Below are 18,261 nucleotides of genomic sequence, written 5' to 3'. Positions count from 1 at the left end.
GGTGGCACGCTGCAATCCAGCGCAGGAAAAATCTGTTTGCCAGCCACTATCACAGCTGGGTTGTAGAAGAAACACATGGACCAGGCTGGGGTCAGGTGCTCCCAGTCCTCTGCTGCCTGAAAACACGCAGGGCCAAGTGCAAACAGGTCTGGAGCTGTGAATGCAGACAGCCAAAGCGAAGCTCTCATCGCACTGCTCATCATTAAACAGAGCACGTGGGGAGGGGGGAAAGCGGGGCGACACACTGCCTGAGCTCCTGGTAGCCCATCTCGGCGTTCGTGCCTGTCCAAGCTGCCAGAGCCGCACTGCCTGGAAAGGGACTAGAGGCGAGAGCCGCTGGCTGCCATGGATGCGATGTCCCGTTCTGAACTGTGGCCGCAGGCTGACCTCGCCGGGCGACGGATGCGGCTGCACCCCAGGGACCCGACAGCCCCGGCGCAGGCGGCTGAGTGCAGGGCAGACCCGCTCCCACCTCCCCTGGTTTGCAGCCCAGCGTGTTTCCCTGAGCCGAAATCAGGCGGGGAAAGCATGGCTGAGCCTCAGCTCTCCTCTCCTTCCAGCTGTTCTGCACCAAAAACTGAAAAAAAAAAGATGTGCTTTGGGGTTTTTTTTTAAGCTTAGACCTTTTTTCTCATCTCCACAGCCTTAGAGGACACAGGGCTATGCTGATCTCAGCCTGAACACAGGGCTAAGCTGATCTCAGCCTGAAGCCCCCTCTCAGAGCTTCGGTCAGGCTGGTGAAACCCTTTTGAACAGGGACCCTGGTACACAGGGCAGAGGATTTTCAAAAAGCCCCATCACAAGGAGACGGTGCAGGCAGTGACCCCCCACCGGCAGCGGTGCTCAATTCCCACCTCCCTCACAGGAGAAGTCACGTCCCTCCTCCCTCCCTTCATCTCCCGCCTGTAAAACAGGGATTGCAACGATTTCAATGCAAGGACTCACAGCTTAGACTGGATGAGAATAAAGGAGCTAAACTAATCCCTAGAAGCCCAATGGTCCCCTAGAGAAACGCAGCAGGATGAGGACTAGCCGCTGCCTCCCAGCCTCAGCAGAGCACCTCCTCCCCAAGGGCACCCCGTGAGGTGCTGCTCCTCCCGCATCCCTCCCCGCGTCTTCTGGGAGGGCCAGAGCTCGGCTTGTTTATGCTGCCACGAATTCCCCAGCCTGTAAACAGTCAGCCCAGAGCCTGCCAAGGAGAAGAACAATGTTTTCCAGCCGCGCTGCAGCACAGGCTTTCATACCACACACAGTGCTGCCAAGGCAAAGCCGGGCCCTTTCCTCAACATCCCTCCGCATCTGCAAAGCAGAAAGCCGAGGCGCTGCCACGGCACAGACTGCTCGCAAAGGGATGGGAGCCTCTTCTGGCAGGGAAATGAGGGCTCAGCTCACGCAATCTCACTTGCAGGCTCTCAGGATCAGTGCTGCTGCGATCCCTCTGCCCCACTGGCAGTGGAGTGCTGCTCCACTGGCAGGGAAGAGCTGCACTTGTTTAAAAACCTTGCAAGAACTGGTTCTGCAGTGACCAGGTTTGCAGCGATCTGCCAGCCTGGGGAGCCCTCCCCGTAGATCAATTTGTGTATGAGAATATCAAAAAGAGGAAGGCAGAGCATCAGCAGAGCTCGCTGGGAAGCTACAGCACACTAATATCTTTTACAGAATTAGCACGCTCTGGATCAGGCCTTCCCGTAACCCCAGAAAGCCCCCCCAGGGCTGCGGGGGCTCCTACCCCAGGGGCATCCCTGCACAAACCTGCAGCCCTACACAACTCCTTGCAGGAGGAAGCGGGATGGCATGGCTCCACCACCACGCCATGGGCCATGGCCTCGGCTTTACTCTTCTCATCGCCCTGCACCTCCCCTGGGAGATTCAGGCAGGGAGAGCTGCTGCCTGCACAGCCCAGCCCTGGGGAGCGCAGCCCAGCTCATGCAAGGGGCTCCAGCGGCCACGCCAGACACTGACAGCTGGAAAAAAGCAGAAAAGGCTTATTTCTTTTCCATTTTCCCCTTACACAGTGTCCCACAGTGCCCACCCAGCTCTCTGGCTATTCCCAGCATTTTGCTGGTGAGCAGCCAGTGCAGTCCCTGGCACCAGGAGCCCAGGGGCTGCAGGAGTGCAGACCCCCCCAGCAGAAGCTGGAGCCAGAGCAGTGGCGATGCAGCCGGTGGTCTCTAGCTGAAATAAATCTCCTTCATTCCATCTACCCTGCAGCCTCGGAAAGCTACTGAACAGGATCTTGTAGGCAGCAGTATTTGGACACACAACCTTCCAGCCTTTCCTCCCTGCATGTGGGTACCCTCTGGCGTGCTCTCATTCCCCCCTGTGCCACATTGCAGGTCCCCAAAGGAGCCACTGGTAGCAGAAGCCACTCAAGCCCAATGACCCAGCTATGCAAACCCCTCTTGCTGGTCTTTAGTCCCACCAGTAAATCACACGTGGCATTTCTTCCCTGGTACTTGCAGCGTGGTTGCCTGAGCTGCACAGCACAATACAAGAAAACTCACAAGCAGGAATTTTACCCAAATTGCTGGAAATACTAGCAAAAATTAGGGCTCTGGTATACCAGCAGCAGTGCAACCCCTTGAGCCCTGACGTGCTTTCTGACTGCTCAAACCAGTGCAAGGCTCCCAGGAGAGCAGGCAAGAGAACTAGCTCTCTGCAAGGCTTCGGTGAGTCCTAATACCCCTCGAGGTGTTCCCCTCCAGGACGTGCCTATGGGTAATGCACCCCAAGACGTGGGAAGATGCACAGGACCACAGGCCGAGTCACGTTGACAGCTTTAACAACAGCTGAATTCAAGCCAGCTCCTCGGGAGCGGGTTTGCTGACCCCTAAGGCAGAGACCCCAATGCTGAGCACGAGCTGCTGCTCCCAAGGAGAGGACAAACATCATCACAGAACAAAAACAACTCGCTAAGCACGTTGCAGGCAGCTGGCGTGGAGGGAGAACTCACCCACGACCATGATGTTGAACTCGAACCCCTGCTTCATGGCTTTCCGTCTCATCTGCTCCAGGATGGCGTCTATCCCCACATAGCCGAAGTCCGCAGCCGGTTTCTCCGGCCGTGTCGGCACCGCCTGCTTGGGGCCGGCATCCCGTGGCGTGTCCGTCATGTTGGGTGCGTGGCTGGGAACTGTCTCTGGACCTGCGGAGGCAAAGAGAGGGTGGTCAGGGGTGGCAGGCACTGCTGAGCACACTGGGATGCTGTTCCTGGCAGGGAATGAAAGGAGCTGCCTGTTTCATCTGAAACAGAAATAAAGCATGTGCAGGGACTCAGGGCACCAGGAGGGTAAGAGGGAGGAGGCATGTGGGATCTTCCTTCACCTGTAATTACATTAAATTTGGGATTCCCCTTCTTAACTTACTGGATTCACCTTGATCCCTGCCCACACCCCCAAGCCTGCTGCAGCAAAGTGATGCTGCTATGGGGGGAGTAGGCACACCAGGTCCCACAAGCAGCCGATCTGCCACCACGGAGTGGGACCCAGCACCGAGAAAGTCCTTGGTACAAGTCCATGAGTTTATTTAGTGAGCGACGAAGGCTTTTAGCAACACAGTCCTGTGCCCAGGCACTGCCGTTAAAGGCTTGCAGAGCTACACAGCCTGCCCGCTCCTCCGTACCACTGTAATTACAGTGCTATGCAGACTGCTGGCGTGAATGCCTCATGGCCACGTTTCGGGGAACTGGGTGGCTTTGCAGACACAGAAAAGTCCACGGCATCTACTGACACGTGCCCTCCTCAAGCTCCAGCTGATGCAGCTCAGAGGCTTGTAGAAAACCAGCTTGTAGAAAACCCAAAACCTAACACATTTGCATCAAAATGGGTCGCGCCAGACAACACCCACGCAGCCATGAAACTTTCGTTATTCTGCTCTAATTCTGCCAATATCGACCTGAGGAACCCAAATCCTTCAGCTTCCCACAGAGATAGGGCACTCATCTCCCCTGCAAGACAGCTCCAGGTTAGCAAAGCGCTTCAGGAGAAGCAAACATACACCTACTGCCTCATTTAACACCTTCGTAACAAAAAGCGGGCAACCATCCACTCCCCCAGGCACCAGGCAGGACCATCTGCCACCAGGAAGGACAAACTGCCCCTGATGTGCTACCAAGCGATGCAGCCTGCTCCTACGCTGCCCCAGCTGCTCCTTGTCTCCTGCAGCGGGCACAGCAAATATCCTGAAGGCAGAGCATGCACAAGGTCAGCCTGGTCCTTGCCAGCTCCTGGAGGTATCAGCCACGCACGGCAAGCTCCTCTGATGCAGGCATGGAGAGGCAGGTTTTAGGAAAACACACTTCTGAGAGCCCTCCCCAGCCCAAGCTGCTGCTGATCGATGCCTGGGTCCCTGCAACCACCAGCCTAAGCAAGCATTTTATTTTTGTTAAGCTTTTTGCAATGCTTATTTATTATTTTTTATTATTTATTATATTATTGTTATTAATAAAAACATTGTTATTTGCAAAGGACTTATTGCAAAGTCCTCATTCTCATTCCTTCAAACAGGAATATGGCTCTCAGCTTGTCTCCTCACCCCACTGTTATTTCGGGCCTTTGATGAGGTGCTGCCTGGTTTTCTCTCCCTCCCTGCCTTCCAAGGGATTTGTCTGGAGAAGCGTGGCTGGTCCAAAGAGGCTTCTCCAAACACAAGTCCATCATCCCTTCTCCTCTGGTGACAGGCAGGAGCCTCAGGAGCAGTGTCAAGCCAGAGCCTGCCGGGGTCTGCAAGGCAGAAGCGCTTGTTTCCTGCAAGCACAGCGTGCTTCCACGTGCTCAAATGCAGGCCAAGCAGAAAAAAAAAATAAAAATAATATGGCTGTGCAGACCAGTGTTACTCACAGAGCTGCTAGAGAGCAAACGTGCCATAGCTGACACACGTGGTAGCAACACGCTCCTCCCCAGCCTTGCACTGGGTGCACGCGGATTCAGGCTCTTGCGCAGCTGGCAACATGCTGCCGCGCTGCTCCTTGCAAAGCCGACTGGCCCGGTGTGCCTGAGGTCTCGCTGCAGATCCCAAATTAGCCCCATTCCAAAATGGCAAGGCCAAAAGTGGAAAAAAATCCCTACATACCAGTAGGAAAAAAAAAAAAAAAGAAAGACTAAATCACATGGAAAATATGCTGCCAGCAGCAGCAGCAGCGCTGGGTTATGCAACAGCTTTAACTCCTGCAGGCATTACTTGCACGCACGGGACAGAGCCCAAAGCACGCTGGCCCCGCGGGACAGGATGGCAGCCTGGGAAATTGGTGCAGATGAGGTCCAGCAGTGTGCACAGAGAAATCAAGAAATTAAATAAATTGAGCAGAAAGCCACCCTCCACTTACAATAAAGGCCAGGAGCATCTCCAGCACCTCCTGGCTGCTGATCATCTATCGAGCTCTGCTAACGAGCAGCCGGCAGCGTGCAGAAGGGGTTGACCCCCTCCCTGGGCAGGGGGACATGCAGGTAAACCTGTCCCCAGCATGGGGAACAGATGCTACATGATGCCTCACCATGTTGTTTTCAGTGCGAGGAGGGCTCAGGACTCCCCAGCCCCCAGCAAGACAAAAGCCACAGGAAGCACCGGGCAACGGCAGGCAGCGGTTTCTCACCACGGAGCACCCAGGCGCCCTGCCACCGGGGATGCGCTCGAGCAGCACAGCCAGCAGCGCAGCCCACGCTGCTTCGGCTGGGCTTTGGGGAAAAAAATGATTTAAAGGGCATTGTCTTCTAACATCTGGCCCCTGTTTGGGGAAAAAAATAAAATAAAAATCAATATATTGCAACTAAGAGTGGCTGCAGGACAGCAGGGATGCAAAGACACAAATGCCCCACCGGCACCAGCACACCCCCAAGGGAAAGGCTGCAACCCAGACCCTCACTTTTATTTAGCTTCCCAGCACTGAGCTGGTCTTTTCTTAGCATCCCAGTGTCCCACTTGGCTCCAAGGGGTTTGTGCCAGCAGAGGCAGGATGGGTCCAAGCCACAGGACCACTCCACGGCACAAGCACATGGGGATGCTGTGCCGGGTGGCAGGGTACACTCCTGGCAGGCACTTGTCTAAAATAGAAAGATCCTAGAAATAAATTAGAGCAGAAGCCTGGGACACGCCACGGGCAGATCCTGTACTTGTTTGACACGTTGTGCTCTCTGTGGGGACAGCACCAAACCTGCGGCGCTCTCGGTGCCAGCATTGCCGAGCCAACCCTTCCAGAGCACTGCAAGGAGGGATGGATTAATAAACACCCAATACTGTCAGAAATTCCTGATTGCCACGGAGTCCCTGGCGAGAAAAGCAGGATCAGACCTTATGCACCATTGCTTCACCAGTGCCACCATAACACGGCTGCTTGTCCCTCCCGCGGGGAGGGAGGCTGGGGAAGTGTGCGGGCTGCTCGCTTTGCTGATGGGGGCAGAGAGCCCAGAGCCTGCAGCTCCCTCCAGCTTGCGTGTTCCTGAGTAAACATGATGCACGTGGGAACACGTGCTTGTGCCATATTTAGACCTCCTCTGCCAGGAAAACCCTCTCCACGTGGGCACGGGAGATGTCGAGACCGAGCGGGAACAGACCCACAGCTCCAGCCCGGGCGCCAGGCTGACTCAGGACAGCTGCTCCAAAGTTGATTTTGCCAAAGACTCCGGGCTGTTGCGCTGTAATTGATGCACGTCAGACATGAGCCAAGCTCAACATCTGCGAAACAGCAGATGAAAGGCACCCCATGGGGAGGGGAGCCCCAGGGAACCTCCCAGGGAGCCCCCCGCTCCTCCAGCCAGCTGGACGCCGTGTGCGGGCAGTCCTGGGATGGGCTTTGCGAAACGCTGCTGGCGAGGGGCTGCCAGCAAACCGAGGGCTTAGAAATGCTGCGCTGATGCCACGCGGCTGCAACAACCCGGGTCGGGTGCAGGCGAGGGATGTAAACGCAGGCTGTGGGCTTGCCCAAAACCCCAAACCCCAGGGCCGGCAGTCCTCATCGAGAATTTGGGAGAGGGATCTGTGGGAGACCGGTCCTTCCACTGCAGATACACAGAGGTTAAATAACCCTTGCAGAGGCTGAACCGGGAATGTCTCGCATACTCCAGCTCTCGGCTAGACCCAGCAGCTCTATGCTCTGCTCCAGCGATGCACAGGGAGCGGGATGCTGGTGATCCAGGAGGACAGAGCTGATCCTGTTGCGGGACTGGTCATGGACCTGGTTGGTGTTTAGTGGCTGCACAGAGCTGCCGGCGAGAGGCCAGGAGGCTGCACCTCTGCCACCACCATCTGCCGCATCCTCACTGCCACCCGCCGCCAGATTCAAACCATTCACACACGATACGGATGCACACAGAATCAATGGAGAAATACTAAAGCTTGCTGGGTAAATCAAAGAAACAGCCCTCAGATGCAGGAAGCACCAAGCATTTGCCACCTTTTGGCAATTCTGCAGCCAGTTCTGCAGAGCTACAAGCACACAGAAGACCAGGATGCTGCGGTGGGGATAACTCCCCTTCCCTCCACACAGCAGAGACTGGAAACACCGTGGGCTTCCAGATTTGTGGATGTGTTCATGCAAACACAGAGAGAAGATTCACAGCAGCGAACAGCGGTATATCAGGGCGTGAAAACACAACTGCTTCCCAGGCAGCTGAGCATCCACAGATGTTTTCGAGGGAGCAGTGCGGACCAACTAACCTTTCAATTTTTGGGAGCAGCAGTCTTACAAAATTGTGCCTGTAGGGTGTAACAGAGATGTTTTTAGAACCAAAGAGTGAATTTATAGTTCCTGGTTAACTACAGCCGGCCAGCGGGATGGGACTGCAGCACGCGCAGCCTCCAGGGCCTCTCCCCTTTGCACACCAAGCCGGTGACCACAAGCTATGGAAACAGATCCAACCGGCAGAGGAGGTGGCAAAGCCACAGCTTTCCCTTCCGAGGGGACAGGAGGAGTTGGGAGGGAGGGAAGGAGGCGGCAAAGCTGGGGCTGGATGCAAACCCAGCATGGCCCAGGCACCGCTGCTTTCTTCAGCTGCCCAGTCAGAGCCATCACGGGATCCCCCGATGCCGAATGCAGCAGGTCCGTGCTGGTCCCACAGGGATGTGTGGGTACCAGGGAATGCAAGGGATGGCTCGATCCAAGACTGGGGGGCAGCCAGCACCCCACAGGAGGGCTCAGCCTGGCGCGCAGAGCCACTGCCACAGACCCTGCGGCACAAAACTGTAACTAAGGGACATTTCTATTATTCAATTGCAATCATCTGCGCCTGGCTGGCACAGCCAGGCCTGAGCTGGAGCCTGTCCCTCACTTCCCTGGGCACCAGGCTATGGTTTCAGGCTGGCAGGCAGCCCAGGCCCACCTACCAACCGGTTACATTTCCTTCTCGGCTTGCATTTCCACCTGGGTGCCAACAAACACAACCTAGAAATAGCAGAGGATGCTTAACTACACTTCGTTAGACCGAATCCACCCAAGAGCTGTCAGAGAGGTGGCCAGGTGCCTCCTGAGCACTCAAGATGCTCCAGGCTTGAAGCCTTTTACTCACACGGGGACCTGGATCCATTTTCAGAGATTGAAAAAAGGAGGCAGCGATTCCTGCTCTGGAGCGAGCACCTCAGTAGGCGACCAGGCAGGGCCACAGTGCCAAACCAGAGGCACAAGCCACGGGCACGCACCACGCGCAGCTGTGGAGGTCGAGCCATCCCCACTCCCCACGTGTGCTTCCGCTCGCTGCGGCGCTTCCCCCTCCCCGCTCCGGAAACGGTCCTCTGCGGCTCACGGTCGGTCCCTGGCTCTTTCATTTACAAGAGATGGATGCTCCAGTGCTCCCTGTCACCACTTCCCTTCCCAGCTTAACCCTCCGGTTACCGCAGGGTCTGGTCGCGGGCATTTCCAGGCTGGGATGCAGCGAGCTCGTCCCAGAGGTCAAACCATGGTGTCACCTCCGCCTGGACGCAACCTCGAGCGCTCGCAAACTGCTGCCTGCGAGCTCAGGCGCAAGCCCCCGTGGCACCTCAGCGTACCCCAGGTACGGCGTGAGGCCGACCACCGCCCTTCCCCGGCTCAGACACGTGCCAGCCCTTGCGGCGCAGCCGGCAGTCGTACATCCTCATTTCTCCAACCACGTGAGGCAGCAGCTCTAAACCACTTACAGAGACCTGCAAGAAGCTGTTACGCTGTTCTTCTGTTCGCGCAGAGAAGTTTAAAAGGAAGGAGATGATCATAAACAACCCCAAGTCTTGCCTGCTCCAGTCTTGCAAACCAAGCCTCGGGCACGCGGAGGTCTCTGGCCACGCAGATCCAACGGTCTCCCTCCATAAGCAGCCTCCCCCAAAGGTGGAGCGAGAGCTGACCCCGAGACCAGCCCTGTCTCGCTGGGGACAACTGTGTCACAGGGCAACTCTCCTGTACACCCATGCCAGCAAAAGCTACTCCATCCACCAGCCCCACGCAGCAAAACACCAGCGGCCAGCGCAGCCCTTTGTCCCCGCAGCCAGGCTTGGGGTGCCCATGCCCAGGGGGGTCCGAGGCCCCCCGCAAAGCTGATTCCCTGGCGGGTCTGGGGAGGGGACCCCCTCCTGACCCCCTTGTCCACCCTGAGCGAAGGTGTTCAGCGCAGGAGGGACGTAGAGACCCTTCCCAGCCCCTGGGCAAGAGAAAGCACCTCTCGCCCCTGTCACCGCTTCTCTGCGGAGCTCTCTGCTTTGAAAACAAAGAGGCAAACTCGGCTTGCCCAAAAAAGCGTTGCAGGAGGAATGCGTCCCGCCGCAGGCCCCGCACGGGCACCTCGGCACAGGCACCTGGCAGGGCTGCGTGTGCCCAGAGCTGCCGTGCTTTGAGCCCAGGGCTGACCTCCCACGCCTGATGGAGTCACCGACTTCTGCAGCGACGGCAAAAAAATAAAAGTAAGCCAGCAGTGCCAGGGCTGCCGGCACCCCGAGGTACAGCGAGTTACCAGTACTCAAGGAGAGATTTATATCCGGGGGGGGGGTTAGTTTAGCTTTTTAAATTTTTTTTTTTGGGGGGGGGGGTATTTTTGGTTTGGTTTTGTTTTTTGAGGAGTAGGGGTTTTTTGGGTTCTTTTTTGTTGTTTTTTTTACGAAGGCCAACTGCGTCCCAGACGCCCCGAGAGCCCGTTGATGGGGGGCGGCAGGCACAGCGCGGGCGGGGCCGCCGGGACCCCGCAGGAGGTGCCCCCCCGGACACAGCCGCTATTCATCCCCGGACAATGCCGGCAGCGCGGCCAGGCGGCCGCCGAACAACGGCCCCTCTTGTGGGGCGCAGGGGCCAGAGGGGCCGGCCGGGGGCTGCGGGACGACACCCCCCCTCGTCGCACCCGGGTACCCCTTCCCCAGCACCCCCCCACCGCGCTCGGGTGCCCGTGCCCGGGGGCCTCCGTGGGAACCGGCCACCCCCCCACCCCGCGTTCTCAGATCCTGCCCCAGACTAATTCACCCCCAAAAAAGCACTCCCCCCCCCCCCATCAGCCCACCCCCCCCTCCGCGGAGCCCCCGCCCCCGGGCACCGGCGACTCACCCGCGGCGGCGGCGGCTCCAGCAGCCGGCGGCTCCCGCCTCCTCCCGCGCTGCCCTCCGCCTCCTCCCCCATCGCCCTTCCTCCTCCTCCTCCTCCTCCTCCTCCTCCTCCTCCCCCATCACCCTGCCTCCTCCTCCCCCACTGCCCTCCTCCCCCTCCAGCCCGGCCCGGGGGGGATGGAGCCTCTTCCCGGGAAGTTTGGTTCGCCCCGGGGCGGTTTCCATCCCCCAACAGCTACGAGCCTGCCCCGGGCCGGAGGAACGGGGCCCGAGGGGGGGGGGGGGGGCGGCTCCTAGAGGTTAAGGGCGGGAAGGCTTTGGGGGCGATGTGCAGCAGCACGTCCCACGCCGTCCCTCCACCCGCGGTCACTCCCTGGCCCACGCAGGAGGTGCGGGGGGGGGGGGTCGGTGCTGGGGACTTCCACGGGGAAAGAGCGAGGCTGGCACAAACTCGGCAGTCCCACGCCGAGCAGACCCGCGGTCCATCCCGCTGCTCCAGGGACAAAGGGACAGGGACACGTCCCTGACCCCAGCACAGCCCTTTTGGCACTCGCCAGCGCTGAAACTTGCCTTTTGCTTCCAAGCATCCTGAAATTCTCCCGGCAGAGACCGAAACCCACCTCCGGTGGGTGTTAACGCCGCTGACCGTGGGCTCGCTTTGCTCTGCAGCTGTGTGAAGACCCCTGGGCCACATCTCACATCTGCTGGGGACAAGACAGCAGCCTACACCCACCGACCTGGCTGCTTTTTAAAATCATGTCAATTAAGCTGAATAAAGATATTATCTGTCTCCACAAGCCCTTCCTGCCTTATATCTTGATCACCAGAACTTCACCACCACGTCTCTCGCGCCAGCAGAAAGAAGAGCCCCAGCCACAGGAGGGAAGCAGCGATGTGCACAGGGCCGGGCAGGTGGGCTGCAGCACCAGCGCGAGGTGCCGGCCGGTGCTGGTGTGGGTCAAAGCCCCCTCGGTGCTGTTCGGTGACGGCCCTGGGCAGCAGGCGCAGAGAGCCCAGCACTGCCAGCACCGCCCAGGCTGCAGGGCCAGGAGCAGAAGGGGCTTGCTCTCCCTTCACGGCCATGCTGCAAAGCCAACCTGCCTCTTTTGGCCCCCTGGTTCTGACACGGTACTTTGACCTATCCTATGATCTCAGGGTATTTCTTGCCCCAGCTCCCTGCAGTTCTCAGATCTGCATTCCCAGAGAAAGGCCTGCAGGCAACAAAAGGGTTAAGACGGATTCACACATTTGCAGTCCCCAATACCCAAAGGACTCCATTTCCCATACACAGCCCACAAGCCAAGGGCTAGTACTTGTCCATCCTTTTTGACTTCTTATCAGCATCACCAACCGCTGTCGAACTCCTGCTCCAGAGGCAAACCCTGCCACCCGTGCCAGCCACACTGCAGCCCGCCCTGCCACACCACCCGTGGCTTTTGCGTGACTGTCACCTTCCTTCTCCCCGTCCAGAACACCAGCAGCGGTGGCTCTTCCTCCACCCAGTGCAGCCGCCATGCACCAGGCTCGCAGCATCCTCTCCCCGCAATGCCCAGCAAGGCTAGTGTGGGCTGCCCTGGAAATGATGGGTGCTCAGGGGGGCGAGACTTGCAGACCCCCACTTCAGCAAGTGCCACAAATATCAATTTTTGAGAACCCTCCAGCCCAGCACCCAGGCAGGAAACCCAGCCTCAATCTGCTTACGCTGCAGCTGCGCATAGCTTTCTGCTGGATTACACCACTTTTTATGACTTAATAAAGCTTTAACCCCTATCAATGGGCATTAGTGTTTTAATCTCCCTAATCTCCAGGAAAATCCAACGCTAGATGCCAAACTGGGCTTGCCCAAGTAGCAGCTGGGTCTGTTTGCAAGTCACTCCAGCCTTGCTTTAGCTGGAAAAAGGAAGGAGCAGAGCTGGAAAGCAGCTCAGCCTGGCTCTACAAAGCTCTGCTGTGCTCACTCAAGTGCTGTGCTTGCACAGGGAATAAGGGAGGGATCTCAGGTGCGCGTGGGCTTTGCAGATGTGATCCACTCTTCATGTCCCTGCCGTTAAATTAACCACATCTGTAACATTGTGCAGGTGTTAAGCATCTAGCACAGGGTTCACTTGCCCAAACCAAAACCAGCAGCAGAGGGGTGAACACAGGGTGCTCAGCCACGTGAACAATGCCTCACTCCGCAGTGTTATTTTTTCACATTGAAAACATGGACATGTTTTAGTCTTGCCTGTGAGGAGGGGGGAAAAAAACCCCTTATATAAAAGTTCCCCCCTTGGTCATTGAAGCTCTGCAATGGAGCAGGATGGGAGCTCATACTGTGTACAAGTTGTTTTTCAGATTAATTTGTAGAAAATATTTTGTTTCAACTCTTATCTCATCCTTCCTAGAAATGACCCAAGGTGGGGGAGCAAGCAGCTCAGAAGGACAATAAAGTGGCATTCTTGGCCATAGAGCAAGTAAGTACACCGGGTTTTGGTAACCATGCTTGTTCTCATGAAGGCTCTTGGGGTGGCTTTGGGGCTGTTTGCACAGAGGAGGCACTTGCAGAGTGACAAACAGCCACCTTTGAGATTTGTCACTACAGGAGCATCTCTCTATTCTTGCAAGGAGAGCAGGGCCCTGCCGTACTTGTTCTCCCACTGCTCACAACCAGGACTGACCGGCGGAGGAAGGAAGCAGCCTTACCCCTACGGTGCAGATGAACAGGAGAAGGATTAAGTGACTCGCCCAGGGTTATGCAGAAAACTTACAGCAGAGCCAAGAACTGGATCCAAATCCCCTATTCACAGTTTTAAAATCACAAAGTCATTTTTCCTCTCCTTTCAAAAAATAACAAGGGGAGCAATTCTAGTGAGGCCCTCTTGCTGTTGTAAGTAGCACCAAGGGATTTGAACTAACTACAGATCCAGTTCTCAGTCTTGCAACTAATCCAAAATAATAAGGAAGGCTCCTGCCTGCCTTATGCAGTCCTATCTGTACTACTTTATCTGACTTCTTTGCAGGTGAAAGCAGATCCCCATGTCATGGTCACACTGCACAGGGCAGTGAGGATGAGTCCCCGTGTTAGCACAGGGCTGGTAGGGCTCAGTGGAGACAGTGGTCCACAGGTGGTCCAGCACTGAAGCTCAGGAAAGGTTGAGAGGCAGCAGAAGGAGCAGATCACCAGCGGTGGCTTCCATAGTACCTGAGTTTTGGGGAAAATCCCAGCCACGGACCTTTACCTTGCACCAGAAAACTGCCCGGCGGCGGGGCTGTTCCCTGGCCATGCCAGCCCTGCTCCACCCCAGCAGCATCGCAGCTCTCCCCTACGCCGGGCAATGTTCTGCCCTTGGCCAGCGTGTACTCCAACTCCAACCATAGATCCCCAGCTTTGAGGAATAACCAAGATCTGCAAACGAAGACAGCTTCACCAGGACTAATCAGCCTGCGGGGGACCTGCAGGGCTGCCAACAAACATGCTTCACCCCAAGCTGCCAACTCTAAGACAACACCAAATCCCTTGAGCACACGGAGCATGAGCAGGACATCTTCTCTCGCAGGAATGCTGAAGGGACATTTCCAATTTGTACTGCACCGCACCAATCCCCAGTTAAAAGTGCACCATTAGGGTTTAGTAAATAATTTTTACTGTTTTAATAGTGCAGCAGTGCTGACCACCTGCAAGTCCCCAATGACTTCAACGGATAGCTGGAAATCCTGCCAGCTGTATTTATAATCTCGGATCAATAGCAGAATGAAAAGCACATCCAGAGACCTTGGTAAAGCACCAGCAATCTCAGTGGAAGGCAGTATGACCGAGAAAGGGACATGGGCTTGCAGACCACAAGACCAAGATTTAATTTTTTAAACACTGAAAGAGACACCATTACTTCTAGCAGGAGCAGAAAGGATCCCCCATTACCAGCAACATCTAAAACCAACCCCAACACTCTTCTAAGAGCCTGGCTGCAGGTCTGCAGGTATTACCACCCAGGAAGGGTCTGGCAAGTAGCCACAGTGGTCCCTTCTGAACGTGCAGGGTAACTCTCCAGAAGGTCTGTAATGGTAAAAGCTACAGAATGACGGTATTTCCTCCCTTCTGGCTGTACTGGACTCCCAAGTCTATAGATGATGTTGATTTTTTTCTTTCAAGCTACCTGGATTTTGGCATTGAGTAGCTGCTCTGAGCAGCCCACGTCAGAGACATCTCTGCAAGTATCACAGTGGTTCCTTCATAAAAGGAGTTATTTGGTGGCTTAAATCTCCCTAGACAGAGACAGCAGTGGAGCAGCAGGTACCACAGGGTGCAGGCACTGCCGGGAGCATCTCGGGGCCCCGCAGGCTCCATCACACAGAGCAGGGACGTCCTGAGCCAGCACAGGGAGCAACCACCATCAACCCCTCCATGCCTTGGCTGGGAGCAGGCAGCAGAGCCTGCCAGCATCATTGGACCGTGGCCGTTTTGTTGAACTCATGTTACACATGGCATCAGGACTGATCCTGCTCCCACCGCACCGAAAACCAGGGGCTCCTCCAGCCAGACATCTCCAGCCTGCTCCCATTTTCCAGGAGGGAAGGAAGGAAGGAATTATTTCACATGCTGCCACCAGCCAGCGTGCACAGCTGGCATCGTGTCCTTGGCGTGAGTCACCCCGCTCCCCAGGGAGGCCGTGCCTCGCTTCCCAGCATAGCATCCCACTCCCCAGCGAGGCCGTGCCTTGCTTCCCAGTGTCGCATCCCAGCATTGCCCCTGCAGTAGCCTCCCTTCCTCCGGCACATTTCTTCTGCAGAGGATCTGCGGTGTCTGCTCACTTGAGCAGGCAAGGCAGGAGGCTCCTTGCCATGCTGGAGCAATCCATCATTTTCCAGAAGGGAATGGGCTTTGCTAGGAAGCCACTCTGGGGTCACGAATATTTGGAAAAAGCCAGAAAAAAAATTCCTCCCAACATCCCCCACCCTTGCAGGGGTTTGGCCACTGATGTGCCGGTTCGGACAGACGCAAAGCACACTCAGCATCTTCCAGGCAACTCCCCCCATGCTGCAGCTCTGAGCACGGGTTTTGCTCAGCAGGGACCGGTCTGCCTTGGCACCGAAACACTGCAGCTCAAGAGTCACCAGGACAGCTCTGCAGATGGCACAGCTTGGCCCTGACAAAGGAAATCCACCTTGCTCTTTCAGCTGCTGCCTTTTCTTTAGGAGCAACCCTCACACCTCCTCCTCAAGGGCACTATCTACTCCCCATAAACCCCCAGCCAGACTATTGCAAAGGACAAATTATCCTCAAAAGGGTAAAGAAAAGTCCTCTGTACATCACCCCAGCAGCATCCCAGTGCCACACTCCACCAAAGCCCATATGCTGCCCTGTGGAGAGAGGGGTGGACAGACAGACCCTCTGTAGGTCTCGCATGCCAAAGGGCACCTCGCAGGGCTCCAGCGCTCCTCCACTGCTGCCTCTGTTTCTCTCACCACCAGCAGCACAGTCAAAGCAGACTCAGCAGCAGGGGCAGAGAATGAGTTTGGTGAAAATAAATCACCTTTGCAAGGGGGAATGGTATGGAGCGACAAATTCAGCCGCCTGCGTCGCCCCACAGCTCAAGCAAACTTGCGCAAGTAGTTTAAACTCTGTTTCACCCCAAAGTGGCACCTCCTTTCTAGATGGGGAGATGCCCAGGCAGAGGCAAGGGGATACTTCAGTGTTGCCCAGGCAGCGACATCCCTGGGGGTCACAGCATCCACCTGGTACAAACCAAGGTGCAAAGTGGGTGCTGGGGTGTCCTGAGGGTCCCTGCAGACCTTCTGCACATACATGCTCATCACCAGCAGTGCAATGGATACGCTTCTGTGCAAGCTGCGCATAAAGGGCCTTTCTCCATCCTTTGTGTGCTTCCCCTTTTAAACCTATAAATTCCCTTTGGAGGTAAAGAAAGAATTTAGGGCACCCTAACCTTGAAAAGAAGGAAAACTCCATTCAAGCTGCCAAGCTGCTGGGCTGTCTCCTGCAGCTTAATTAATAGCAACCCATCCCCAGCAAGCTGTTTGCAGCGCCAGCTGTCTCCTCTGATGGAGGTGCTTTTCTACGAATAATAGTGCTTTGTATTTTGATGGGGAAAGGTCAGGAGGATGGGGGGGAGGAGGAGGATGGGGAGAGGGAGGAAAACGCATTGCTTCCCTGCAGCTCCTGGTGCCATGAGCGAGTCCCGCTCGGTCCCCATCTGTTCCTGGGGTCAGATCTGGGAGATGACAGCACCCCTCCATCAGCCTTGGGGTGATCACGTCCTAACACTCCGTGGAGCAGAGGGGCATGGGGAGAATTCAGACCTGTGGTCTGCAAGCCCACCACTGCCAGGAGGCCTGGCGAGCTCCTCCTGGTGCCACTTTGACATGGTCCAGGACCCCCTGCGGGGAAATCCCTGCTCTGCTCTTATCAGGAGCTGCCTTGATAACAGCACAGGATCTGTGCTGCAGGCAGCCGGTGCTGGGTGCCCCTGGCCACCAGAAAGGGACGGTCCCTGCTGCCATTTGGCTTTTGCGTAAATAAATAAGCCAAGCTGAGGCAATGCGGATGAATCCAAGGTGATGTAGCAATACAGCACAGTGGAGGAAAAAAGGTGAAATGGACCCAAGCCCTGGGTAGGCGGCATGAGATGCCGACAGCCACCAGTCCCCAGGGCACAGCCATGAGATCACCTTCATTTCTGCTCGGCCACAGCAGATTAGAGCCAAGCACCAAGTACCAAACCAAGCCACCTCCTCGGACCTTGGGCAAGGGAGCCAAGGGCTTCCCTGGAGCCATACGGGCCCCTTCTGCCTGCAATTGCCCTGCTGCTGGCTGGTAATTAAGTCCTCCAGCTCTCCTGACAAAACGATGCTCCAGCTCCCAGCCCAGTGCCAGCGCCTGGCTGGGCACCACTGACACAGTAATTGCTCTCCAAGCAGCACACAAGCAGCTCTCCCACTCTCGCCAGCTGGCCTGGCCTCTGCACTCACTGTGACTTTTGTCCCCTCCCTGTCCCACCCATGCCCCTCTGTGCCATCCAGGCAGCCTGGGGCTGCCCCAGCACAGAGAGGGCTCTGGTCCCAGTGCAGGACTGGGGTGCATCTCCCCTTCCACCAGCTTCTCTGGGGGAATAAAGAGAGAGAAAAAATGACAAAGAAAGGCAGCAGAAAGCAGCTTTAGGGCAGGTCCCTGTCCCACATACATGCCAACACGGTCCCCTACCCAGGCTTTGCCACTTCAGCCCCCAGCTATGCAGGGGGAGGACACAGACTGCAGTGCCCCCGCTTCCACCCATGGCTGCCCAAGGAAAAGGTCCCCGTTGCTTAGCAAAGGGCCATTCATCACCAGGATTGTGTGGGATGAGAAAGGGTTAACCCACTGCAGCTGGGCCAGAAATACCGTCCAGGACAAAGAGAGACTTCATGTCACCCACATCCGCCCAGCACAGAAGAAGGGGCCTTAATCCGATTTCCAAAGAAAATGTGGCTTTTACAGCTCCGCTTGACCAGGCCCCTCCAGCAAGTTTTGCATCCACGGCAAGTGTTAACCCAGTTTGGGAGGGGGCCAGAAAATGGGAAGAGAAATCACTTTTCCACAAGTTTGTGAGAAGGGAGAGCCGGGTGGAGGCGGTTGGACCCAGGCAGCGTGCCTGCGGCAGGACACTGGGGGATGCGGACTTCTTAGCCTAGCAAGGTCTGATGGCCCCAAAGCACCCCCAGAGCAAGCAGCCAGACCTCGGCATTCGTTCTCATGTGATTTATCAGGGACTGGAGAAAGCACCACTGCCAAATTCCCACTGG

General features: G+C 56.5%; 1 protein-coding gene across 5 annotated transcripts in view; it reads right to left on the bottom strand.

Moving 5' to 3' along the window:
• SEPTIN9 (septin 9) overlaps window positions 1–18,261 on the bottom strand; it is a 105,759-nt gene that overhangs the window by 17,900 nt on the left and 69,598 nt on the right. For 4 of the 5 annotated variants that reach the window (XM_075044907.1, XM_075044905.1, XM_075044906.1 and 1 more), the window contains one exon: window positions 2,954–3,145. In XM_075044907.1, coding sequence (XP_074901008.1) covers window positions 2,954–3,145 — 192 coding nt within the window. Of the gene's footprint in view, window positions 1–2,953; window positions 3,146–10,489; window positions 10,530–18,261 lie in introns of those variants that run through there. The other variant, XM_075044908.1, reaches the window with a different exon arrangement.

Source organism: Buteo buteo, chromosome 13 (assembly GCF_964188355.1).
Source record: "Buteo buteo chromosome 13, bButBut1.hap1.1, whole genome shotgun sequence".
NCBI lineage: Eukaryota > Metazoa > Chordata > Aves > Accipitriformes > Accipitridae > Buteo > Buteo buteo.
The sequence above is the reverse complement of the archived record's forward strand: the minus strand, read 5'-3'. Positions and strand labels throughout refer to the sequence as shown.